This window comes from Staurois parvus, unplaced genomic scaffold (genome assembly GCF_062004578.1).
Source record: "Staurois parvus isolate SC_StPar_1 unplaced genomic scaffold, SC_StPar_1.0 ptg000683l, whole genome shotgun sequence".
Taxonomy (NCBI): Eukaryota; Metazoa; Chordata; class Amphibia; order Anura; family Ranidae; genus Staurois; species Staurois parvus.
This window is the reverse complement of record NW_028318479.1, coordinates 293,097-314,417: the sequence shown is the minus strand read 5'-3', so window position 1 is coordinate 314,417 and position 21,321 is coordinate 293,097. Positions and strand designations below refer to the sequence as shown.

Genomic DNA, 21,321 nt, shown 5'->3' with positions numbered 1-21,321 from the left:
GAGAGACATAATGGTGGGTTGGGAATTGGGATCATTTAGAGAGCTGGAGAAGAAAAAGGGAGAAGTCTTTAACAGAATGGATGAGCTACGACAATTGAAACATTTCTTCGGGAGCCTCCCAAAACCGATGAGAACCAGAAAAGAATGGAACCCAATGGAAAGATTATTAGAAGCAAGGGGGGGATGGGAAACACGGAATTGCAAAAATATAGAAGATATTTACTGAGTTAGACACTGGCACAAAATTGGTATATATAGAGAAATGGGAAAGGGATATGGGAAGGGAAATAGATGAGGAGGAGCTGACGAAAATGTTTAGACTAATTCACGAAAATATTAGTATGCGGGAAGTGGAAGTAAATTATAAACGTTTGGTAAGATGGCACATTACACCAAATGTAGAGCACAAACTGAATGGGGAGATTTCACCACTGTGTTGGAGAGGGTGTGGAGAGGTAGGCACGCTGTATCATATATGGTGGGAGTGTCCAAGAATACAAGAGTTTTGGCAAAAAATAGTCTATTTAGTAAGGAAAATTACCAAAAATAATATTATAACAGACCCTGAACTATGTCTTTTCCATATCACAGAGTTTCCAGTGAGATTATATAAGGATCTGGGGAAATGGCACTTTTTGAGTGCAGCGAAGAGCTTAATACCTAGGTTTTGGGAAAAAAAAAGGAGGTGCCTAAAGAGGAGGACTGGATGAATAGAGTGAATCAGATCTGTGGGACGGAAAAATTGTATTATATGTATATAGATAAGATGGAGATATACTATATAAAGTGGAAAAAATGGGAGGAGTATAGAGAAAAAGTGAAATACATGACGACGCAACACCCTTTGAAATGGATTTTAGAAATAAAAGAAATGTTTTGTGTAGTGGAGAAGAGGGAAAACGCAGAGTGGGGGGGGGGAAGAGGGAAGGATGGGGAGTGGGATTTAGATAAATTATGTTAATGAGAAGATATCCTCTGGATGTCTTTTCTTTTATTAATTGAAAAGGGTGAATGTGATTTGTATTTATTTGGTTGAAAAATTAATAAACATTTATAAAAAAAAAAAAAAAGAATCAGTCATTCTCCCTTTTACTGCACAGCCAGCTATTCAGGCCAATGCAGAAAATATTCCAATTGGTATTTAGCTATTTTCCACCAACTAAATGTAATTGTGGACCAGAGCAAGCTTTTGCGCAGCAATACATAAACTAGAAAAGGTACAATTTCTGGGGAAATTGTGTGAAGTGTTCTTGCATCCAACCCTAACCAAATGATTGATGAAATGTAAGCAGTGCACATGGCAAGCCTGATAAGAGTGAGAAATGCATTTCAACTTTTATTTTGCAGCTCACAGTCTAGCCTTGGTCACTCAGCTGCCTGGTGAGTCATCTTTGGTTGCTATAGCAACTCACTCAGTCACAGGAAGGTGAGAGGGGCTTTTCTAAACACACTGCTCCAACTTGCCAACTTCACTGGCGATTGCCATCTTCACACACTTGTAGTTTTAAAAGTACTGCGAAGAGCTTTATATTGTGAGAATCACAAGAACCAGACCTACATTTTGATGTATAGTATGTCTCTGAAATATTAAAAATGAAGGCACAGTCGCAGTTTAAAAATGTCCCTTAAAATTTCAGGTGGCTGTGAGTGAAGTTTCAATGAAAGTCAATGGGCGGCGTGAGTTGCAAACAAATGGTCATATTGTGAAAACTATCAGGACTATAGCTTAGCCGTGAACATTTTTAGTGGCAGTAGGGTTAGCTGAACGTTTTGATATAAGATATGTGTAGGTGGTCTTGAAAATGAGGGAGTGATGGCAGTTTAGAAATCAAGTCCTGATTTTTCCTTCCACACTCTAGCTTTGTCAGCTCCCACTCTAGTTGCGCCATTCATTCCTATGGGACAAATTTCACCACAAAAACGGCGATATTTCGTGAACCATTCGGCGAAACGTTCCACAAAGTAATAGCACACCAATCGGGAACAATCCGCACGTTTCGGTATATTACTTGTCTATGTAGTGTAAAAACTGTGGGAGGAGTTAGGGTGGTAAAATTGGCTATAATAATAAAAATAAGAATATATATGTGAGATAACAATAAGTGTTCTTGCAAGAACACTTAATAATCCCAAATTCATTCTATGCCCGTCTATTTGAAATGAGACCTGTTACAGTGGCAGAATTCTAAATATTTTTGGGCCTCACACTTAACATACAAACTTACAAAATCACCCAAGGATTTACAAAATTCACGCACTTAGAAATTTGCTCAGTTGTATATTCCCACCAAACACATCTGTGTTATTGAGTCCCTTGTCCATTTTACTGACAGGCTGGGAATCAAACAGGACATCCTCATGTAGCAAACTTGCTCATCAGAGTTGGATGCGGAGTTCCCCTTTTTTATTAGAAGTATGCCTCAATCCTTTATTCTCCCCCCCCCCCTTCCTGAGAGGCACAGGGACAGATGTGTGTTAAAAGTTGCTGGCAGGCTGGAGCAGCAGGGGGCCCAGAGCTACAAAGCCCCCCATGGAGGCAGAGCCTCTCAGTCTAAGAACCTGTGTAGGCTCACACATCATAAAACAGATAAGGCAGCTTCTCCCAGGAATTGAAAGAGATTGTAACCTCATAAAACCTAACAGTTAAAGGTGACAGAATGAAATGAGCATTCCTCAAGTCAGGTTTTTACCCTATGTTTCATGTCATGGATTATGACAGATGTTGGTTCTAATTCAGAGTTCACCTGACTGACCCCTCCCAAAACAGCGTATTGGCCAGTATTCAGAGCCACCCCCCCCCAAGGGGGGACTTTAAAAGACAGGCTGGCAAGCCTAAAAAGTTAAGCTGAAAGGCATCTCCTAATTTTAACATCGTAACAGCAGGAGATCAAAGACCCTTTCCGCTCTGCAACTTGGATCTGCTTACCTTAAGGCTTAACATGGCAAGTAACGTAACCTTTTAACTTCTTCCTGTTATCTCTTTGCTGGGCTGTTTCCTATTTTTTATATAAAAATATATATATATCTTAGTCACATCTTTTTCTGTAAATATTTTATTGCACCTGTTTGACTCTTTTAGTAATAAATCTTTCTTTCTGAAAGCGTTAAACTGTTTCTAAACGCTTACTTGCAATTCACGAATTCCTGCCTTTTGAAGAGACGCTACTGTGTTTGTTTAATCCTCTGCCCAATCAGTCTGCGGTGACCGCATTGGACAGGTGACTTTTCAACCATTACAGTGTATATTGGATAAAGAGAGTTTCCCCTTTCTCTGTACAAAAAGGGGTGGTGGCAGTGAAGGGTTAGTTGCATAATTACCCCGACCCAGTAACAAGCGCATTCAGGCTGCCGGTGCGTCAATTGCGTTCCATTAGCTGGACAATCGTTGTGCAGGGCGCAGCGGAGTGTGGTATTGTTACGCACGTCACACCGCGGTTTTAGATCGGCTGGTCCTTTGGTCACGAGTTTGGTGAGAAGGTCTGGGGTCTGACGCCGCGGGCGTGACGTATTATTGTAGGTCGCAGTCGTGCGATTCTCGCATGTTGAGGGCGGCGATCGTGACATATTGTTGGCAGCGTATGTGGGATAATTACATTAAGAGCTTCAGTGCAGTGTTAAAAATTGGCTCTGCACTGAAGGATTGTAACCTTTGTGGAAACAGTCCTTAGAAACAAGCGGTGCATATTTTACATATATATAGATATATATATAGATATATATTTATATAGATAGAGAGAGAGAGAGAGAGACAGAGAGAGAGAGACATAGCAACAGCTCCTTTCTTTTCCTACTTTTCTCTTCTATCTTTGCTTGCAATTATGCCTGGTGTAGCAGAATATGAGAAAACGAGCAAAGGTGATTTGAAGGCAGCATGTACCTCACGAGGATTGGACGTCGGTCGCAAAAATCGTGAAGATTTGATTAGTGATCTAGTGGAGTATGATATCCGAGCAGATCAGAACTCGGGGGAAATTGAACATGAAGAAGTTCACACTACCCACATTGATCGTCGGCACGAGCTGGAGATGGCAAGGCTCCAGCCACAGCGACCGGGTCAGAACCTCGGGTCCCTAGATCACAGGGACGCCACTCTGGCCGTGGGCGCTGCCAAGTTTCCATTGATGGAAAAAGACAGTGACATTGACACATACTTACTGTCCTTTGAAAAAACGTGCCGTCAGTACCATGTGCCCCCAGCTCAATGGGCTCGGTACCTGACACCAGGGCTACGAGGCAAGGCCCTGGACGCGTTTGTTGAATTGCCAGAGGGGCAAGATGATGATTATGAACTTTTAAAAGATGCCATTATCCGGAAGTACCAGATGACCCCGGAAGTGTACCGCAAGCGGTTCAGGTCCATGCAGAATAGACCTGGGGACTCTTACACGGATGTGGCAAGTCGCTTACGCACCACATTCCGACAGTGGACTAAAGGACTGAAAGCGGATTCCTATGAATCTTTGGAAGATTTCATGATACGAGATCAACTCTTGCACATTTGCCCAGCAGACGTCAGACAGTTCGTCTTGGAGAGGGAGCCAGCATCTACTAAAGCTGCAGCAGACCTGGCAGATACCTTCGTCCACATATCTTTCGTATTATACCCCTACTGAGAATACCCGGAAGGGCCCCCTGGAACTCTCTGGACCTGCCAAGGTACTGTGTGCAGATGTTGGGGTAATGTCTGGGCCGCCTGTGGATGGACAGAGGGAGGGGGCTGGGAATGGAGTGGGGCTACAGGATTCTCCAATAGCTGAAGAACAAGAAGAAATCCCCTTGCCTGGGGAGGTATTGCCTTCGTGTGTCATTGATATTATGAACGTGACTGTTGATAATCGTGATGACAATGGGGGTGATATTACTAATGGCAGTAACATTGATAGTAAAGTCAGGAATGTCATCAATAATGTCAGTAACATTGATAGCAAAGTAAGTAATGTTGTTGATAATGTCAGTAACATTGATAGTAAGGTCAGTAATGTCATTAATAATGTCAGTAACCTTGATAGTGAAGTCAGTAATGTCGTTGATAATGTCAGTATTGTTGATGGTATGGTTGGTAGTGCTAACAATGATTGTGCTATTCATGATGAGACAAATGATGTATTTTCACTGTTGGGGGTCACCCACAGTGCTGTGACGGGGGCAGAGGTACAGTCTCTGGGGGCTGAGCAAGGGGATGGGCTGGAAAGGCCTGTTCCTTGCCCGGGCCCAAAAGATTGTGCCTTGATAAGTGCCCAGCCGTTGGCCTTGCATAGGGCTAGGCAGCTGGCTGGGACTTGTAGTTCCACACCTCAGGCCACACTAAAAAGGAACTTCAGAAGTTCGCTAGCTGTGAATTGCCCTGCTAAGAAGGGTTCACAACAGCCGGCTGGGACTTGTAGTTCCAAGCTTCAGGCAGCACTGAAAAGCGATTCCTAAAAGGAACTTCAGAAGTCCGCTAACTGTGAGTTGCCCTGCTAAGGAGGGTACACAACAGCCAACTGGGACTTGTAGTTCCACGCTTCAGGCAGCCCTGAAAAGCAATTAAAGGAGCTTCAGAGGTGAGCTAGCTGGGACTTGTAGTCCCACGAGTTAGGCAGCTCTGGAAAGCCATTTATATGGAGATTTCAGTCCAGGGCTAGGTGTGAACTCCCCTACTGGGAAGAGTCAACACAGGCCTGACAAGACTACTGGCCTAGTCACTGGGGGCTGGGAGCCTGTTATGTGATCTCATGTGTCCTGGTGTGTCAACAGGCAGACAAACATGTGTCAAGGGCAGTGCCAGCATGCTTGGATTACGAGTGCAAGGGGGGTTGATGCTTGGATTACAGAGAGAGGGCTGCAGGGCCCAGATCCAATCACCCTTCCTTGCCACTCAGGTTCCGGAGCTGCTGGCCAGGCCTCTGATAGATGGTGTCTGGATTCAGAAGGTGCAGGCTGACTGGGCCACAGACACCAAGGGAATGGCACAGTCAGAAATCCAGGGGTCAGCTAGAGTCTGGGCATCTCCGGTAGTCGCGGTCTTCAAGCAGGATCCGATAACCAGGCTTTTTGAGGACCTTGGAAATCTGAGCGCCAGCCCTGTGGTTGGGGCCTGCCCCATGCCCAGGAGCCATGAGGTAATGAAGCATCCAGACGGTGCCTGCTGTTTTGCCATCATGGACCTGAGCAAGGAGCATGGGCCACCATCTCTAACCCAGCAAGCTCAAGATGAGCCAGCCTTCACTACCCCATGTGGCTTGCCTGAATCCACGGGAAAGCTAGTTGGGGTTGAGAACGCGCCGACCGCCTCTCCAGCGGTCAGGAATGGCCCGCAATGCGGAGTAGAACCGGGTGCAGTTGCCCACTTTAAAGGCCTCGCGGTGTTCGGCCCTGTCTGGGAAGAGCCACTTGGGCCCCTTTCACTAGTCAGGAACCAACCGCCCGTGCCCAGTCTGACAGTGGAGAAGGGTAGCTGTCAGAGGGGCATATCAGTGGTTCAGTTTGGGAACACCCCAGTAAGAAGAGACCCCCAGAGGTCTGGACAGGGGGGGGCTGAGGCAGTGGAGGCCTGGTCTGCTCCCCAGGCCAAAAAGCAGGTTACGTCAGTCGTGGGTGCAGCTGGCTACGGTAAGACGCCTGGATGCGACTATCATGACTCAGCTGGACCTGTGACTGACCTAGCAGACAGGAAACTGGAAGAACTGGTGTCCTGGATGCTAGCAGGTAATAAGGACTGTCCATCTTGGTCGAAGGTACCTGTGGACACCACTGGGAGGCGAGGTCCAGAATTCACCTGTCCGGTTCTGGTGCACACAGGCACTACTACCTTCAGGCCAGATGTAGTCCTAAGCCTGAGGAAGAAGATAGGAGAGGGAAATCTCCTTCTCTACCTCGACAAGAAGCTACATATTAATATGTTAGCAAATGACACCCCTGAGCCGAAGTGTTTTGTGAACAGGTGGGTACCCCGGCAGTTGCCACGAGATTTGGAGAGCCACAGCCGACTGGTGCCCACCCATGGTCAGCCCAGCAGTGTTGCTGGGGAGAACGGCTAACTTTTCAGACGGAATTCGGTTCTCCCGCAGTGCAGCGGTACCAGGACAACCCAAGAGGAACCTCTGGACAGAGGTCGGTTGTGTCAGGAGGGGACTTGTAGTCCCCTCCCTGGCAACTACCTGAGGGGGAGGTGTAGCAAACTTGCTCATCAGAGTTGGATGCGGAGTTCCCCTTTTTTTATTAGAAGTATGCCTCAATCCTTTATTCTCCTCCCCCCTCCCTTCCTGAGAGGCACAGGGACAGATGTGTAAGTGTTAAATGTTGCTGGCAGGCTGGAGCAGCAGGGGGCCCAGAGCTACAAAGTTCCCCATGGAGGCAGAGCCTCTCAGTCTAAGAAACTGTGTAGGCTCACACATCATAAAACAGATAAGGCAGCTTCTCCCAGGAATTGAAAGAGATTGTAACCTCATAAAACCTAACAGTTAAAGGTGACAGAATGAAATGAGCATTCCTCAAGTCAGGTTTTTTCCCCTATGTTTCATGTCATGGATTATGACAGATGTTGGTTCTAATTCAGAGTTCGCCCGACTGACCCCTCCCAAAACAGCGTATTGGCCAGTATTCAGAGCCACCCTGCCCCCCCTGCAGGGGGACTTTAAAAGACAGGCTGGCAAGCCTAAAAAGTTAAGCTAAAAGACATCTCCTAATTTTTACATCGTAACAGCAGGAGATCAAAGACCCTTTCCGCTCTGCAACTTGGATCTGCTTACCTTAAGGCTTAACATGGCAAGTAACTTAACCTTTTAACTTCTTCCTGTTATCTCTTTTCTGGGCTGTTTCCTATTTCATATATATATCTTAGTCACATCTTTTTCTGTGAATATTTTATTGCACCTGTTTGACTCTTTTAGTAATAAATCTTTCTTTCTGAAAGTGTTAAACTGTTTCTAAGCGCTTACTTGCAATTCACGAATTCCTGCCTTTTGAAGAGACGCTACTGTGTTTGTTTAATCCTCTGCCCAATCGGTCTGCGGTGACTGCATTGGACAGGCGACTTTTCAACCATTACAGTGTATATTGGATAAAGAGAGTTTCCCCTTTCTCTGTACAAAAAGGGGTGGTGGCAGTGAAGGGTTAGTTGCGTAATTAACCCGACCCAGTAACAAGCGCATTCAGGCTGCCGGTGCGTCGATTGCGTTCCATTAGCTGGACAATCGTTGTGCAGGGCGCAGCTGAGTGTGGCATTTTTTTACGCGCGTCACACCGCGGTTTTAGATCGGCCGGTCCTTTGGTCACGAGTTTGGTGAGAAGGTCTGGGGTCTGACGTCGCGGGCGTGACATATTATTGTTGGTCGCGGTCATGTGATTCTCGCATGCTGAGGGTGGCGATTGGGCGACCGTGACACCTCAGTAAAAGGGTAAGATGTGGTGAAGCCATACAAACTTTGTGAGAGTGCGACAGGGTATGTGTGTATGCCTCCTGCGTTTAAAATGGGTAAGATAGCCAGCTCTAGCTGCTATCACTGACTGCCCAACCTATATTGGGAGCAGTGGAAAAATTGTGTGGGACCTTGCATTTCCACTATTCAAAAAGAGGTAGCACCTCTACCTGGACAACTTTTACACAAACCTGCCCCTTTTCCACCACCTTTACCTCCAGAAAATGTTCAGCTGCTGTACAGCGCTAAAAAATCAGAAGGGCTTACCACAAAGTCTGGTGACAACAAACTTACAAATGGCAGAATCACTTTGTTTGAGGAATAAAGAAGTGTTAGCCCTGAAGTGGAGGCATAAGTGAGATGTATCTGTCCTGTCCTCCATCTGCAACAACATCTCAGTGGAAAGTCATGTTAGACATGTTCTAAACCAAAAGCCTGAGTGCATACACAATTATAACTGGTTCATTGGAGGTGTGAATTACAATAACCAAATGCTACAGCCCTATCCAGCAACCAGAAGGTTCTGCTGCTGGTACAAAACAGTTTCCATTTACCTTTTCCATTTGGCAATTCATAATTCCTATGTCATCTAACATAAGTTCACAGAAAGAACTGCCTACTTTCTCAAATTTCAAGGGGAAATTGTCACAGCCCTTATCTAACAGCAAGGTCATCCACCAGAAAAACAGAATTTTCGTTGACAGACACAGCTTTTCTAAATCTTAACCATAGGGTTATAGTGCAACCTACAGGAGTAGGGCTCTAGGCTGAAAAGAACACAGCACCACCTATGGGCAGCCCCCTCTGGTATAAAATGCCCTTTCTGCTTTAGGCAATCCAGTTTGTAACAAAGCAGTGTCAGAAGTATAAACTCCAATAGAGGGGTGGATGCTGTGTCCATCAATGAAAGCAGAAAAAGAGATTTTACGGTAAGCAAGAAAAAAAAAAATTCAGGTTCTCTCTTGCGTCCATTGACACAGTTCTTCTGAATCTTGACCATAGGGATGTCCCAAGTCAGTGCCACAACGTGGGGTGAGCAAACCAAAAACACAACTGAAGCAACCAGGCAGACATGCCAACCACCCAAACAACCACTAAAGGGGTAAAAAAGGAAACTTAAACAGCAGCCTGCCAAACCTTGTGGCGAAAACAAGCACTCGAAAAGACAAAACACAGCAACTTTGTAAAAGTATACACAGACTACCAGGTAGATGCCTCGCAGACGTAAGACACAGAGGACAGTAAACCCAAGAAGCACTAATCAACCTAGTAGAGCATGACTTAACAGGGATGGGAGGAGCCCGCATCTAATATTGTACTTCTGAACAAGTGACTGCCGGATCCAATAGGAAATCATGGAAGAGGAAGCCGCCAGACCTTTCCTTGGATCATCCCTGAGTATAAACAGAGAATCGGACCTCCGGCAGGAAGAGGCAGTACACAAACCAACTGGACCACATCTAAGGAGTGCAACGCAACCGTCAGTAACCATTTACTTGGCATACCATCATCTACTTGTACCAAATAATTGGCCAATATATTGTGTTTTTGTGCATTAAAAGTAAAAAAAAAGTGTTTTTTTTTAAATTTGTGTTTGAAAAATCGCTGCGTGAGTACTATGTGACATAAAAAATTGCAGCACCCACCATTTTATTCACTAGGGCGTCTGCTTTTAAAAAAAAAATATGTTTGCGGTTTCAAAGTAATTTCCTAGCAAAAAATACAGATTTTTTTTCATGTTAACAAAAAGTGTCAGAAAAGGCTTGGTCTTCAGGTGGTTAGAAGAGTAAATGATGTGTGGCATAAACTCCTAATTCTGGGCATAAAATGCCCCCACCCCCCAAAACAACCCCTTTTTGGAAAGTAGACACCCCAAACTATTTGCTGAGAGGCATGTTGAGTCAATAGAAGAATTTATTTTTTTACCACAAGTTTTTGGAAAAAGCAAAAAAAAAAAAACAAAAACTTATACTACACAAAATTGTCATTTAAATGATTTATTGCTCACACATGCCATGGGTATATGTGGACTTACTCCCCAAAGTACATTCTGCTATGTGGTGTACATGTGAGAGACTTTTTGGCACTCTAACCAAGTACAGGACCCCAAAATCCAATAAGCCAAAAGGGCTTTATTTCCTCATTACACTTCCTGACTACCTATCACAGTTTCGGAGGCCCTGAAATGCCAAGATAGCACCAAAACCCCCAAATGACCCTTTTTTGGAAAGTAGACACCAAGGAATTTGATAAGAAGCATGGTGAGTATTTCTCGTTTGTTGCCACAAGTTTTTGGAAAATGAAGAAAGAAAACAAACATTTTTTTCTTTTCTTTTTTTATATTTCAAAACCTTGTGAGGAAAAATGAGATCTGCAAAATATTCACCATTCACTATTTAAATTCCTTGGGGTGTCTGCTTTCCAGAAAGGGGTCATGGGGGGGTTGGTGCTATCCAGGCATTTCCTGGCCTCCGCAACTCTGATAGGTAGTGTGGAAGTGAAATAAGGAAGTTACGCACCTTCAGGCTTTCAAAGTGGTCATTGGATTTCAGGCTCCTGTATGTGGCTAGGCTCCCAAAAAGTCTTACACGTGTGGCATCCCAATATTCGGTAGAAGTAGCAGAATATATTTTGGGGTGAAATTCCACATATACTCATGGCTTGTGTGAGAAATATATAATTTAACCACTTGCCTACAGGGCACTTATACCCCTTTCCTGCCCATGCCAATTTTCAGCTTTCAGCGCTGTCGCGCTTTCTTTTGGTGGTATTTAATCACCACTGGGGTTTTTATTTTTTGCTTAACAAACCAAAAACAACAAGTTTTTTCTTAGTTTCTGCTAAAAAAATTATTTTGTAAATAAGTGATTTTTCTCCTTCACTGATGTGCGCTAATGAGGTTGCAGTGATTGGCATTGATAGGCTGCACTGATAGGCACAGATGAGCAGTCACTGGTAGGTGGCACTGATGGGCATTGAAAGGCATCACTGAAAAGCAGCACTCATATATGGCACTGATAGGCAGCATTGTTAGGTGGCACTGATATGTGGCATTGATGTGCACTGGTAGGCATTAATATGTGGCATTTATGGGACTACACTGATTATTATTATTAATAATGTGGCATTATCTATACCATAATTTGCAGCCGCTATAACTTTCACACAAAGCAATCAATATACATTTATTGGGATTTTATTTATACCAAAAACAAGTAGCAGAATACATTTTTGCCTAAATTTATGATTAACGTTGAGTTTACTATATATTTTTATAGCCAAAATTAAAAAATATTGTTTTTCTTAAAAATTTTCGGTCTTTTATTGTTCATAGAGCAAAAAATAAAAAGCGCACAGGTGATCAAATACCACAGAAATAAAGCTCTATTAGTGTGAAAAAAAAAAAAAGACAGAAATTTTGTTTGGGTATAGCATTCTGCATGACCGTGCAATTATCAGTTGAAATAGTGCAGCGCCAAATAGCAAAAAGAGGCCTGGCCATTAAGGGGGGTAAATCCTCTGGAGGGCAAGTGGTTAATGAACAAAGTTTTGGTTTTACATACACTTTATACAGATTGCACAGACGTACAAATACAGCAACCTGGTTCTAGCAAAAAGAATTTGCTGCTCTAACAATGCTCAGTACAAGAACTCTGGCTCTACATACACCCATGTCAAAAACATTTTATATCTAAATTTATGCAGGGAACAATGATACCTTCTAAAGAGTTCTATCTCCTAGATTGTAAGCTCTAAGGAGCAGGCCCCTCAAATCCCTCTTGTATTGAACTGTATTGTCTCCTGTTATATTGTAAAGCACTGAGCAAACTGTTGGTGCTATATAAATCCTCTATAATAATAATAATAATGTCCTGGCATTCATACACAACAGTAGGCTGCAATACCACCACCTTCCACAAGGTTTAAGCTTGACATACACAGTGCAAAAGGATGGTGGATGGAGGCACTGGTAAAGATTAGTCTAACACTAGGATATGTCAGTGTATGGCCAACTTTAGTCAGTTAAAAAAAAGTGTACTTCTTGGTCCCAGATCAGACTCCTACCGTTTATACAGACATGTTGTACACCAAAGAATCAAGTAAATGCTAACCAAGATTACTGTTCAACACTTTGTCCAAATGCTAATTTGGTATGCTTTGAAGAGAAAATACTAAAGCCTGAAGCAGTGATAAAAACATGGGCTATATTAAGTGTAGAGGCTATTTGACAATGTATAAAACAGATGGGGTGTGGACACCTATCGACCCAGCCAGATAACACTAGCATTACATTATGTAAGAAAGGCACACAAAGCATCAACAGCAATGCACCAAGTACAATACACAAACAAGGAGCATAAAATGATAAAAGGATGGTGAAATGACAGTGAAAAAAAATAAAAATAAAGGAAAATAATATTGCAGCTCACCTGACTAACTTCACTGTCTGTAGACCTGCCACGAATTTTCTTGTCATCTTCCGAGTTTTCCTGTGAAATTAGGCAACGTTAAAGCTCATCTCCAGGCAAAGCTCATCTCCCTCTTCCCATTCAACTTTCAGCCATTTACCAGGTTTTAAAAATAAAACACTTTCTGAAGGCTTTTTTTTTAACTCACTTAAAGCAAAACTAAAGCTGCAAACATGTCCACACCATCAGTCCAATGTCCGTGTGATCCCTTGCCTACATCTTCTCCCCAGGTTCTTCCAGGTTCCGCCTCTTCAGTCATTTTGATTGGCCAACGCTAGATGCGACACACACATTCATTCATAGGCACTATGCCTACAATGTACTATGAGCAGCTAGGTGTACATTGCAAAGATGATTACAGACAGGCCAGTAAGTTTATTTTATTGCAGATGAGACACAGCACATTCTGCTATGACAAACAGCTTGCCTACATGCAGCGTGGTTTTGTACCTTTGGAACTGCTTAATGTCTGGCATCCTTCTCCAGTGCCATTTCTGGTGACAGGAGTCTTTTGTGTGCTGGGAGGACCAATGCTTGGATTTCAGCTGTTATCCAAAAAGAGCATTGCAAATGACAAGGTACAATATTTCTTAAAGCCTTTCTACAGGCAGACCTTAACCTCCCTCCCCATCCCCCTTCCACCCATTCACAGTTTTAAAAGTAAATCTCTTCTAAACCGCAGACTCGCTTAAAGTGACTCTAAAGGCTCTTTTTTCCCCATAACAAACATGTCGTATTTACCTGCTGTGTGCCGTGGTTTTGCACAAAGCAGCCCGGATCCTCCATTTCTGAGGTCCTCCCCCAGAGCTCCTGACCCCTCCCTCCTGTCGGGTGCCCCTATAGCAAGCAGCTTGCTATGGGGGCACCCGATGCTCCGTGTATCCATTCACACACAGAGCCATGGCACGGCCATGCCTTCCTCTCTTCTCATTGGCTCACTGACTGGGATTGACAGCAGTGGGAGCCAATGGCTCCCACTTCTATTTCAGCCAATGTGGAGAGAGAGTCCCAGGATAGCCGAGACGCCAGTGCACATCACTGGATTGAGAGGAGGCTTTGGTGAGCAGTAGGGGGGGCTGGGGGGAGATGCTGCACAGAGAACATTTTTTTCCTTCAGGCGAGGTATGAAGTAAAAAACCTTGAGACTTTAGAACCACTTTAACTTCACTAAACTGAGTCCTTTACTGGAGTACCTATGGGAATATCGACTCTCCTTCTCAGCAGTGAAAAAGGATCAAGAACGAAGACATAATAAATGACCAAAAATTAAAGCTGGCCACATACAATGAGTAGTTTTATAGTGCACAGGTTTTCAACTTTAAGTTAAAAGAAAAAAAAGTTATTCTTAAAACAATTCAAATTTAATTATTAATAGTGTGGTCTTTGACCCAAGTCCACCTATCCTAAAACTGACTCGCTGGCTCCTGCAATTGCACCTCTACGCCGATGACACGCAAATTTACCTTTCCACCCCTCGCCTCACCCCTTCAGTCTCCGCTCGTATCACCCACCTACTGAATGACATATCAGACTGGATGTTGCGTCATTTCCTCAAATAGAACCTATTCAAAACCGAGCTCCTGATTTTCCACCCAGCCCGCGCCCTCCCCCCACCCTCTCCATCACGACCAACGCCACCATCAGTCCCACCCCGCAAGCCAAAGTCCTAGGTGTCAGTCTAGACTCAAACCTGTCCTTCCAACCCCATGTCCAATCGTTGGCAAACTCATGCAGGCTCCAACTCCGCAACATCTCCAAAATACGTACGTTCCTAACCCCAGACACTACTAAACAACTCGTTCACTCCTTTATTATCTCACGTCAACTCCATTCTCACCGGCCTACCTCATCACAGACTATCCCTGCTTCAGTCTATCCTGAACTCAGCGGCCAGACTCATCCACCTTACCAACAGCTCCGCTTCTGCCATCCCCCTCTGTCATTCCCTCCACTGGCTCCCGATTGCCCAACGCATTAAATTCAAACTACTAACACTGACATACAAAGCCATTCATAACGCTGCCCCAAACTACCTCACCGACCTGATACCCAAATAGCACCCAACCCGTACTCTTTGCTCCTCACAAGACCACCTACTTTCTAGCTCCCTGGTTTCCACCTCCCACACCCGACTGCAGGACTTCTCCCATCCTCTGGAACTCACTACCCCAATCCATCAGACTGTCACCTACCCTCCTCACCTTTAGGCACACCCTGAAAACCCATCTCTTCAGGGAAGCCTACCCCGCCCTCACCTAACAGCTGATCTCCTCCACTCCTCCTACCACTCCATCCCCCACAGCCACTTCCTCCTGTACCACTATCCCCTCCCTCCTAGATTGTAAGCTCGAAAGAGCAGGGCCCTTGACCTCCTCGTGTTTTGTTTTGTTTCTGTATTGTTTCATGTTCTGTCCCCCACTATAATGTACAGCGCTGAGCAAACCTTTTAGCGCTATATAATTACTGTATAATAATAATAATACCAAACATGTACATTTGCTGCCTTTGTTCTTATATAAGGGCCAGCTGTTTTACACCTGTTTTTTCACAGACTGAATGACCTCACTAACTGAACTCCACGCTGCTATTATTTTGAACACAGCACTTTCAATTAAGGATTCAATTTCACAGAATCAGCAGCATGTCAGGACTGTTGGGTCTGTTGGTTTTCGATTACTCTACTACACCTACTAGTAAATTATTTGCCATGTAAAAATATACATAGCAAACAAGCATACTAAATTATTTTCCTCTTTCTTTTGCTTAACTGTGATCTACTTATTTATCCTAAAACAAAGGCACATGAAATATTAACTGTATTTGCATTTTTTACTTTCAATAGATTTTTACTGAAGTTTACACAGAACAAAAGATAACTATCATTGGTATAAAAATATACTAGTACAAGAGAATGGAGGATAATGAACACAGAGGAGCGCACATAATCTAGCATTAACAGAGAAGCTAAAATAAATCCAGCACCAGGAAGAAATAGGGAGGGTGATATTCAACATCCCCCATGTATCACACAGTTTCCTCCCAAAAATACCTAGCACAAGATATCCCAAGCGACTGTCTGCGATATCCTTCTAAACAGTAGAAACTGGCAACAGTAGTAGTTTCCAAAGAGGAAAAGAAAATGAAAAGAGAAAGAAAAGGAAAAGGAGTCAGAAAAACAGGTCCGGAGCAGGATGTTAAGGTGGCGTATACCGCCTACCCTCATGGAGCAATCAAAAAGAAACATTCATACATTTAGCTTAGGGCTCCCATGTTCTTTCAAATCTTGCCACTGTATTATGAAGCATACAAACAGCATTCTCCTGCAGCATAATCCAGGTGATTTTCTTCTTTGCCTGAGCCACAGAGACTAAAGGTTCCTTCCAGGCTCTAGCAATGGTCATCTTCGCACCCAAGAGGAAATAGAACATCAAGCGTTGTAAATGTCAAGAAACATCCTTCACTGATGCATCAAGTAGAGCCACAGAAGGGGTTTGAAGAATGGGCAGCGCCATAACTTTAAGCAGCAAAGCAAAAACGCCATTCCAAAAGCCACTCAGCTGTGGACATTCCCACCAGATATGAAACATGGATCCATTCATGCCACATCCCCCCCCCCCCCCCCAAAAGAAGGGGAGAAGCAGATGGATACATTTTAGCTAAATGCATTGGAACCATGTACCATCGCATAAGTAATTTAAGGTTAGCTTCTATCAAAGTTATATTCATAATGCCAGAGTAAGATCTCAGGAAGCGCTTATGCCACTTTTCAGCCTCGACCTCTTCCCCAGTCAGACATGTAAGAAAACTTAGAAGAAGAAGTCAGTAGCAGTCCATATATAAGAGAAATAACCCCTCTTTGGCCTATGTCCGGTGTGCACCACTTTTCATATGGGGTGTCCCTACATTGACCTGGCTTATCCGGCAGGAGAGAACGCAAAAAAAAAATGCGAGATATGGAAGAAATGGAACGGCTCTGATTGGGGCACTTCTAAAGCCTCAACACAATGGAGCAGCATAAAAGGCTCTCTATGGGTAAAGAACTGCCCAATCCAAAATAGCTCATTGTTAAACCACCATTTAAATGCCTTAATATCAATCCCCGCGGGAAATTGGGATTATTAAATAAATATGGGCCAGCAAACAGAAGGGGGAAACCAATGCAGAGTTCTCCCATAGTGCAACCGATTGAGAAAGCTTTGGAGCCAGGCAGGCGGTTCTGAGGGGGACACCAAAGTAAATAGTCTAACGTGTAACCTGGAACCGCTATCCTCTCCACACAGACCCAATCCAGTTTATAATGTCTCCAACAAACCACCGAGAGATGGTTCAGTTGTGTCGCCTGATAAAACCTTAAAAGGTTCGGGAGTCCCAACACCCCCCTTGTCTTAGGAGATAAGAGAATCTTTTTAGCAAAAGGATGACCCTTGTTGCCCCAAACATACCTAATCACTAAAGATTTAAAATTTCTCTAACGCCAGTCGTGGGACAAAAATGAGCTGCACAGTGAGCTGCACCCCCAAATACAGAATTTGGGTGTCACTCCAAACAAAGGGAAATTAATCCTGTAGTCGAATAATCAATCCAGCTGGAGCGGAGACATTCAGAGCTAGCAACTTAGTCATATTTACTTCCAAGCCCGACACTCTCCCAAAAAACCGTACTAAGCAGACCACTTTGGGAGTAGATGTTAACGGAGAGGTTAGAAAATGTCAAAAGGTCTTCTGCAAACAGCGCGCACTTGTGTTCTTGTTGACCGCAGCACATGCCTCGTATATCGGGATCAGACCGAATTGCAACCGCAAGGGTCTCAATTGCCATGGCAAAAATCAGGGGATATAAAGGGGAACCCTTGCTGAGTACCCCGAGCGATCTGGATCGACTGGGAGTACTGATATTGTAAACGAACCTGTGCTAGTGGGGAAGAATAAAGGGCATGCAGTATGCCTAAAAGACATGGGTCAAACCCCCAAACTTCAAAGACCCTAAAAAAGATAGGGCCAGGACACCGTGCTAAAAGCCTTTTGAAGGTGTATGGACAGTATAAATCTTTCATGGGGGGGAAACCACTATCCCAGTGGGAGCGCAGCAGACACACTACATCGATCACTCTACGGATCTGGTCTGGTCCCTGTCTTCCTGGTCTGAAACCTACCTTATCTTTATGTATATAAGCGCTGATAAATGAAGATATACAACTGGTCAAGATTTTAGTAAAAAGTTTCAGATCATTGTTGATCAATGAAATAGGTCTATAGTTGCCAACATCTCCAGGGTCCTTAGCTGATATAGGGGACTACTGTAACATAGGCCATGTTCAGGGAGGGTTCTATAAACTCCATGTCCCATAGGGAATTAAATAAATGAGCTAAATACGAGGATAGAGTGGCAGCAAATTGTTTATAATACAGCGAAGAGAAACCATCTGGGCCAGGAGCAGAACCTTTCTTGGACTGCTTAATTACTCAGATAACCCTCTCTTCCCCAGAGATAGGGGCCTCCACCTTATTTTTGTGAGCCACCATTAGACGAGGCAATGGTAAGTCCTGCAAAAAGGAAGGCCGGGGACCCTGACTGATACAACCTAGAACAAAAAAGCATAAAACTCCTCCATTATTTTTTGCGGGTTTTGGGTATAACCCCCCCAAGACAGATTTTATTTCTGGCAACGTGTGTCTGAACTTTAGGCGTCAACATCAAGCTAATTCTATCCTGTTGGCAATAGAAGCGAGTGCTTGTCCACTGCAAATCTTTCTCGGCCCTAGTCAGTACTAAATTCAATGCCAACCTACTAGATTCAAGTTTCGCAAGGGTGTCCCTATTTGGTTTGCATCTATGAGTTTTGCTGAGCAACTGTAAATTTGGCGTCCAATCTCTCTATATCTATTTGATGCTCCTGCATGACCTGGGAAGAAATTTGTATGATTTTCCCCATTATGGTAGCTTTGTGAGCTGCCCATAATGTGACTGGGGAAATGTCAGCTATGTTATTTTGTTGAAAGTATTCACACAATGCTGTATCTATTTCCATACATAATATCGGGTCACTAGGAAGCGACTCGTTTTAATCGCCAGCAAAAGGGACCCGGTCTCCCTTGAGACTGCGATATCACAGACCATTGAGTGATCAGACAATGCAGTTTCCCTAATATGGGCCTTAATCACCCCAGGAACACTAGTGCTTGAAACAAAAACATGTCTATTCGAGCATAAGTGGCATTTGGGGCCGAGTAATGTGTATAGTCTCTCCCTGAGGGGTGAGTTTCCCTCCAAAAGTCCACTAGCCCCAAAAAGTCAATCATTTTAGTGATGGCTATGCTTCTTTTAAAGAAATGTCCAAGTTGTGCAGCCTTCGCTCTGGACTTGTCCAGACTGAGATCTAGAGTTATGTTAGAAGCACACACCCCCCCCCCCCCCGAAAATCACTGTTCCCTCTAAATGCAAGGAAACGGCAAAGAACATGTCTGAAAAGAAGGCAGGTTGGCCGACAATGGGTGCATAATAGGATACCAATGAATACAGGTGTCCATCTATAGTGCCCTTCAAAAATAATTAGCGCCCATTAGGGTTCTTGAGTTCCATAAGGGGCATTTACAAGAAAAAAGTTTGGGAATTTAGCATGTATAAATGTTGGATAAGAGCTAGGAAACTGGGTCTCCTTGTTGAGTATCACATCATCAAGTTGTGAGTGGTAATAATGAAAAATGTTCCATTGTTTCACAGGAGAATTTAAGCCCCGAGTATTATGAGAATAAATTCTCAATTGCGAATTAGTAATAGGACACAAAATAAAAGGCCAAAAGAGAGGATATGCTTAGTTAACAGACTACCACTTACCACTCCTGTACACGAGAACTGCAAACAACTGGCCCAGCAATAACCCCAAACATCAGTGAGAATCCTTGGGGGGATGGGCACCTCAACTCCGGACACAAGAGGAAGAAAAGAAAAAGAATGAGAAAAAGATATAAAGAGCATAAGGAAATACAACCAGATAATATATGGAGAGTGAGAGAGGACCAGCCAACCCCCACTGTCTGCACCCTGAAAAATCATGGTCCAGCTAACAAAGGACCACTTCCTGAACCACAGAGTAACACAACGCACAATAGATCATGTGGGGCAGCGTGCCACCCCTGACCAGCCTAACAGCCACCATAGAAGGCATAACTATTACTAAATAGTGCTCCAATCAGTAAACTGAGGAAAACAAGTTGGGCTTACCCCCTCTGGAGACCCCCACTGCCGTCTCAGCAGGCCAGCCCCGGGAGACTCCATGAGAAGTGCCCCCCTAATCTTCTGGACCCCAGGAACCCCCAAAAGAGACCTAGGGGCCCGGAGGGCCCAGGAGACAAACCTCAACAGAACAGAAACTGAAAAACCCAACCAATTTGATTGATCTATAAATTGCAGTTTGACAGAAAAAAAAATTGTCAACATGAGTCCCACAAAAGTACTCAGATATCAAATATAACCCAATGCAACACATGGACAAAGTGGAAAATACTTCGAGTTGCTTGCAGAGAATCACGGGGGAGAGGAGTCCCTGGTTCTTCTAGACTTGGATCCTTGCCACAAAGGTGAAATCGGACATGGTGGCAGACTGTGTTTGGAGTAACCAGAACCACTGTGATTTGTAGAAGAGGAAAGGGGTTCCTGAGTGATGATTCCCAGCTGCAGTAGGAGCTGTTCGCCCTCCAGGAAGAATAAGAAGCTATAAGCCTTGTTCTGGAAACAGAAGATGAAATGGAAAGGGAAGGACCAGCGTTTTGATTTCTGACCAAGCAAGGGCCAGCAGCAAGAGTTCAAAGATCCCGCCTTAATAGTATAAGGTGAGAGATCGGCGAAGACTTGTATCTCATGGCCCTGGATATGCAAAGAGTCCCAAAACCATCTCACCACAGCTTTCTTGATGGTGTAAAAATGGGGCTTCGCTAGGATATCCCTCGGTAACCCATCAGAACAAGGGGGTTGTAAAGCCCGGTGTGCCCTATCCATCTCCAACTTGTGATCAGGGATATCGGGGAGAAGATCTTTCAGAAAGTCATTAACCACGGCAGGAGTGTCCTTTATTGATTAACCACTAGCCTACAGGGCACCTATACCCCCTTCCTGCCCAGGCCAGTTTTCAGCACTGTCGCACTTTGAATGACAATTGCGCGGTCATGCAACACTGTACCCATATGAAATTTTTATTATTTTCTTGAGACAGATAGAGCTTTCTTTTGGTGGTATTTAATCACCTCTGTGTTTTTTATTTTTTGCTAAACAGACCAAAAACTGAACATTTTTAAAAAAAAGTTTCTCAGTTTTTGTAAAAATTTTTGAAAATAAGTGATTTTTCTCCTTCACTGATGTGCGCAATGAGGCTGCAGTGATGGGCACCGATAGGTGGCATTGATGGGCACGGAGGAGGCACTAGTAGGTGGCACTGATGGGCATTGACAGGCATCACT

The 21,321-nt window shown here is 44.0% G+C and overlaps 1 protein-coding gene across 6 annotated transcripts in view; it reads right to left on the bottom strand.

Annotated features, from left to right (window-relative positions):
- Nucleotides 1-21,321, bottom strand: part of CNOT3 (CCR4-NOT transcription complex subunit 3) — a 520,718-nt gene that overhangs the window by 216,327 nt on the left and 283,070 nt on the right. For 5 of the 6 annotated variants that reach the window (XM_089652480.1, XM_089652479.1, XM_089652481.1 and 2 more), the window contains one exon: nucleotides 12,830-12,889. The exons of the other annotated variant lie outside the window; for it this stretch is intronic. In XM_089652480.1, the coding sequence (XP_089508606.1) occupies nucleotides 12,830-12,889 (60 nt within the window). The remainder of the gene's footprint in view (nucleotides 1-12,829; nucleotides 12,890-21,321) is intronic. 6 annotated transcript variants of the gene reach the window in all.